Source organism: Channa argus, chromosome 23, assembly GCF_033026475.1.
Source record: "Channa argus isolate prfri chromosome 23, Channa argus male v1.0, whole genome shotgun sequence".
Classification (NCBI taxonomy): domain Eukaryota; kingdom Metazoa; phylum Chordata; class Actinopteri; order Anabantiformes; family Channidae; genus Channa; species Channa argus.
This window is the reverse complement of record NC_090219.1, coordinates 11,784,719-11,791,001: the sequence shown is the minus strand read 5'-3', so window position 1 is coordinate 11,791,001 and position 6,283 is coordinate 11,784,719. Positions and strand designations below refer to the sequence as shown.

The 6,283-nt window shown below is 41.5% G+C and overlaps 1 protein-coding gene across 2 annotated transcripts in view; it reads left to right on the top strand.

The window, feature by feature from the left end:
* Positions 1 to 6,283, top strand: part of immp2l (inner mitochondrial membrane peptidase subunit 2) — a 135,106-nt gene that overhangs the window by 115,954 nt on the left and 12,869 nt on the right. Inside the window, exon 4 of one of the 2 annotated variants that reach the window (XM_067492858.1) lies at positions 2,062 to 2,127. The exons of the other annotated variant lie outside the window; for it this stretch is intronic. Within the exon in view, the coding sequence (XP_067348959.1) occupies positions 2,062 to 2,127 (66 nt within the window). The remainder of the gene's footprint in view (positions 1 to 2,061; positions 2,128 to 6,283) is intronic. 2 annotated transcript variants of the gene reach the window in all.

Sequence of the window (6,283 nt, the reverse complement as noted above, 5' to 3'; positions counted from 1 at the left end):
AAAGTAAGAACCAAAAGGAAACAAAGTAGGAGGAACATGGAGGATGGTGAGGAGGAAGAGGAGAACCAACAGGTGAGGAGTAGAGTGATAAAGCCGTGTCTGTCACTGTTTTGTTGGACTCATGGAGGAAGCCAAAACGTTGCCAGTACATTGGGGATGGGTGAGATTTCCGAGATGCTCAGTAGCTGAACCTGAGAGGCATTCACTCTTTTTCAGAACAAAAGAACCGGATCATCTAACCTGATCCAAACAACTCTTTACACAATGTGTAGAAAGGATCAGCGACACCAGCTGCTCCATTATGTCCACAAACCTTTAAACAGGTCCTCCAACACTTGTTTATCTCTCTCCTCTCATTTGAACAACAGACGTGTTGCTGAAACAGCGGCCCCCCACCTAGGGAGGCATCTGTTGAAAGTTCACACCTTAATGCACCAGCCTCCAAAATGGTGGACACAGTCTGTTACACTAGCACCAAAATGGTGCCAGTTGTAGCACAATGATTTGTCATAAATGGCCAGAAATGCTGAATTACACACCAAATCCACGGTGCTAGAAAAGTGGCATCCAGCTGTCAAACCTCTGGAGGAAGCTCCTCGGTCGTCTTTATAACCTGGTTCCTTTTGAACTGGCGTGCAATGCTTCGGATCTACGAGCGATTCCAACACATGGGGAGTTTCATGACTGTAAGACCTGATCCGGTAAAGATTTGTGAGCAGGATTAAGTTTTTTCCTATATCAATGAAAAGTGCGTGAAGAGATGGCTCTGAAAACCTTTAACAGGACTGTTATCAAGTTCTTGTGGTGAAAGCTTTTATTTTTTCAACATGTTTCACTCTCAGAGTCCATAGAAGAATGTAGATCACATGGTGGAAGTCAAAAGCTAAAAACACAGACACACCATACCACTTTATTCCAAAACACTTTTTTTTAAACCTATTCCTCCACAGATCTTCTGCTACGCTGATCAGACATAACTTTATGACAACCTGTACATTGTAATGTAATCCAAAAGAGCAGCTCTGCCAGGAATTCTACCTTTAAAAGGTTACAATTTCTCCGTCTTTAAGTTAAAACTGTCACAAAGGTGATAATTATTGAAGTCAGTGGGTAGTGGAGTCGTACCAGAGTCCATTATAAGAACAGGTGGTTCTAATGTTCTGGCCACCTTATTTAAAATGAATGAGGAGAAATTACAACCATATAAAAGTCGAATTTATGGCAGAAGCACATGACGTTATGCTTGATCAGTGTCCACTGTCTTCTTTCACACTGCTGTACAAACCTGTAGTGATTGAAAATATTTGTTGATAATTTCTCCACAAAGCGTTTTAGAATAAACATTTCACCAAATGAGTCGGTGAAGATTCTCATCCAGCTTTGGAAGATTGAATCATGAATTGGACCAGAAATGATTCGCTACTCAAATGATCAGCTGTGGTGACCCTGAACTCACGGGATGAGCCGAAAGGACAAAGAAATGAATAAATATGTGTCCACTTTTTAAGAACTGAGGCCTCGTTGTCTGTTTGTCCAACTGAAGCTTTAATCAACACAAGAGTCTGGAAATGATTACAGAGGAGTTTCACATCCTTCAGTGCTTCCTTTTATTATTTCATGGGACATCATACACCTTCAAGTCTTTTTCTCTGCATTAAAGACCCCTCTGCATGGATAAGCTGTGGTTCTGCCTTCAAGGCGGTGATTCGTAATGATTAGTTTGGATGGTTCATCTTCTTAGCGTTGCAGTTGGTTGAGTAAGACGCTGACTCAGAGATGAAAGGGGTTGTAAGATCGATCGCTGTCAGCGCTCCATCACACACAGGACACAGAAAATACTCCTTGCTGCCATATCAGTCGTTTTTAGGCGCGTGGTGAAACATTATATGTGACGCTATCAAGTAGCAGAGAGCAGAAAAAGAGGAGACAAATGAGAGCAACTTAACACAAACTGATTCCTTTAAGAGTAACCTGCATCACGCTTGTATTACTTTTATTTGCTGGTGTCCTCCTGTTTGGATTTTATGCTTATTGCTTTATTTATGTTCATTGCTCCCTCAGGTCCCCTAGGAATCCCCAGCAGAAGATCATCAAGCGGGTCATTGGCCTGGAGGGAGACTTTATCAGGTAGGAAGCGTCCCCCTCCCCCCCCCTGCAGTGACAGTTCACTGAGCGCCCGAGTCTAACGGTGATGAAGGGTTTAATGTGTTTTCCATCACAGCTCTATTGTAATAACCTAAAGGCATCCTGAGGTTGATGTGAAACATCCGCCTGGAAAAAAAGCACAGGTGTCTCTCAGCTAATCGTATCACTCTGCCGTCAAGTGGTTCACTCCATCATGTTGATTTCTAATCAGATTAAGTGACATCGCCTCGTGGCAAAAACAAAGCCCCGCTTGGTTACAGCACAAACGCAGCTCAATGAGGATTTAAGGACTTATCTTTGCTGAGGCAAACACGGGAAACATTTCTACTTTGGGTGCAGTTTAAGTGGCCATTTTGAAGTACAGCTTGGGGGGATATACTGTAGTACTTTTGATTTAAAGTCATTCTTTTTGGCCTACAAACCATCCACTGCTGACTGAGCTGGTGGAGGAAACACACATTCAAATTGGAACAACAACCAACATTTTGTTAAATGAGTAGCAGATGGACATTTTGGGAACAGGATTTATCGTATCATCAACATATAAGAAAATATGTGCAGCTTGTGTCTCTCATATATTACCTACATCAGTGGCATAATTCAAAGTGATAACTCTGTGGTCGACCCCAGAAATTCGTTGAGTCCTTAGTCGTTGGACTAAAGTCACATTTGTCACAGACTGGGTGACTGGGTGATGTCGAATCAGTGCACAGATTTAGAAACAGTCCACATTCGATTGTACAGTGAAACGACCGTCTAACATTAACAAAGAAAGAATTTAAACTCAAACCTTAATCTTTTCCGTATAATTTATCCCGGGGGGCTGTTTTTTTTTATCCTGCAATAACAGATTATTTGGCCACTCGGAGGCAAACCTTAAAATGATCCCATTTTCTGTTGCTACGAGGATGATGATGGTTCAGTGGCGTTTGGCTCTTTGAGCTCTGCTCTTTAGCTGCTAAATGCTCCACTGTTTTCTCATGTCTAACTGTGTCTGTCTGCTTCCTGCTGCGTCCACACACGGCTGTCTGAGAGCGGTGACGGTGAACTAAAGCAGTAGGTTACTGTCGGACACCAAACAAAGAGCTCACAGAGTGTTGTCTTCTGTCAGAACGGTCTCATGTCTGCAAGCTGCGTGGTATTTTACAGCTGGTGTTGCTGTCAGATACTATAAATCACTTATGGAATTATTGATTTATTTAAAAAGTCAGTGAACATTTTACGTTTGTTTGGTGAGTTTGGTCTGTCCGGGTCCTTTAACACGTCAGGACACCTCAGCTTTGAAGACTATGGTCACACTTAACCCCTGTGTATGTCTACTGAACTGTGTAATGTCTAATAAAAACATGTATTTAAAATAAATGTCCCCTTCAGACAAACTGCCGATAACACGCGGTTTAATTTATTAGTCCAGATCTTATCTCACAAAGTGAATTATGTCAAAATGCCTCTGAGGGCAAAACATATTAGTCACAGATGTTTTGGAAGCTCAGCTCTGTATTTTGGCATTAATCATCCGTATTGTTATCTACACTATTGTTGGAACAATTCATGACACTGCTGCACCTCATCATCAACGTCGTCATCTTCATGCTTTGAATACGTTTACAAAACTGTCAAAGTCTGTCTTATTGTTTCCACAGCGTAGGCACTGATTACATCCTCCTGTGTCAGCACGGTTATTGGTTCTCTGTCAGGTCCAGGGGAAATTAAAGTCACTGTGATGAGAGACCAACAGAAACTTCTAGCCTGACTGACGGGAAGAGGAAGTCCCTTAGGACTTCAGCCTTAAACCCCATTTATGTTTCTTGTGATATTTAAAAGGGAACTCAAGTTACCTGAATAGTGATATATTCAAAGAAAAGAAAAGATGAATACGAAGTAAATCCTACAAAGTAACACAAATTTAATAGCATTCAACACTGCACAAACAAAAACCTCTAAAACGACCTGGAAACCAACAAAAGGAACCAACTTTTCCAGAATATAAAAAAGTTCAACAATGACCTGTTGACTTCCTGTCACTGTAGACTACAGTTTTTTTGTAGGTTTAACTTCATATAACTTTGCATATTTCTAATTATGCTTGTAAACAAACAGACTGCTCACGATGACTGAAGCAGATTTGAAGTAGCCTGCCACTGTATGTTTCACATTCACCAGGTGAGTGAACAAAATACAGGTGCAGCACACCAGGAAACCTACATGTTTAACTGTTGAGAGTTTTTTTTTTGGCCCAAAACTTTACTATTTAACCTTAGACACAGTTAGAATCACACAGGAAACTAATCAGAGGTGATGCCACTGTTGTGATTTTTTTTTATATATGAGTGAGGTTTTTTACATAGATATATTTCAATTCAACTTTATTTATATTGTGCTAATTCAGAACAAAGTCATCTCAAGGCACTTTACAGAATAAAGTCAAAATTATAAAGATGTATAGAGAAAACCCAACAATTCCCCCTTGAACAAGCCATAGGCAACAGTGGAGAGGGAAAAACTCCCTTTAACGGAAGAAACCTCCAGCAGAACCAGGCTCAGGGTGGACGACCATCTGACAAAAGCAACAACAAAACATTGGGCAGGTTGGTAGGACCAGTAGCTGCACGCTGGAAGACACACGGCTTCAAAGCCGGGGACACCTGCAGAAAGGGACAGAGAGAGGGGGACAGAGAAGGACAAAGACAACTACGAGTGAAAACACACAGAGTTAATGTCATACAGTGGTGACAATTGTGGGGTGAGAGGAGGAGAGAGGGTCAAGAGGAGGAAGCTCAGTGCACTGGGGGTTGGGTTTAAGCCTAGACTTAAAAGTAGAGAGGGTGTCTGCTTCCTGAATCTGAACTGGGAGCTGGTTCCACAGGAGAGGAGCTTGATAGCTAAAGGCTCTACCTCCCATTCTACTTTTGGAAATTCTGGGAACCACAAGTAGGCCTGCATTCTGAGAGCGAAGTGGTCTACTGGGATGATATGGTGCTATGAGGTCTTCTATATATGATGGAGCCTGACCATTCAGAGCTTTATATGTAAGAAGCAGGGTTTTAAATGTATTTAATAAATATATTAATAAATATATTCTATTCTAAATTTTATTGGATGCCAATGGAGAGACGCTAGTAGCACTTTGGATTAATTCCAGGCTCTTTAGGGAATTACTGGGGCATCCTAATGGTAGGGACTTATTAAAGTCATGGAGAAGTAACAAATGCATGAAGTAGTTTTCAGTGTCACTTTGAGACAGAATGCTCCTAAATCACATCTGTGAGACCTGGTGAAAACAGTGTGAACTGTCCAGTCTTTGAAAGTCCTAACTAGTCTTCAGGTGTGTCACCAGCTTTACAGACTTTAAGGACTTTGTGCCTCGATTGAAGACAGTTTACACTGGTTGTACCCATCCGTCCATAGCTGAGTCAATGTGCCTGCAGGTGGAAGTATAATAAATGGCCAGACAGTGCTGAATGTGTTTCCCTGCATGAAATCTGTGTGGTTGCTCAGAAGCAAACTTCACTTGAGTATTAGAACTGTTCAAGCTTAATGTTTGCTTCAATTCTGTCTGGAATCGCAATTGAACTGGCATTAAAAGCACATTAGGGTTGTAGATAACTGCTGTATTTTTATTCTTGGTGTGAGTGCATTGGACAGCGGGGTGGGGGGGGGGGGATGCTCCTCTTCCCTGGATTTTCTTCAGGAAGAGGTGGGAGCTCTTCTCAAGCCTGTTACTCTGCGTTCTGGTGAGGAAATGAGCTCCTCAGTTCAGATAATGAGACACAGCAGGAGGACTGAGCAGACTGGGCTCTCGGCTCTGATACAGCAACTGCTCAAAACTCAGTGCCGGATTGTTGGACAGTTTTTTTATTTATTACTGAGCTCATCATGTCCCCAATCTGCCTCTCTATTAGAATAGCAGTCATTTATTTTTACCTTTGAATCAAGAGCATCAGAGCACAGGACTTTCTGCCGACTGTGAAACCACCAAGCATCCGACTAATGACTAAAAGAATGTGAATATAATAACCTGGTTTTATTACAATATCCACAATATTAGTACTTAGTGCTTGAATGTTGGCTTTATATACAAAGTTCACAAACACATTAGTTCAAACTTCAGTCTTTGTTGAACTTCTACAAGGTCAAT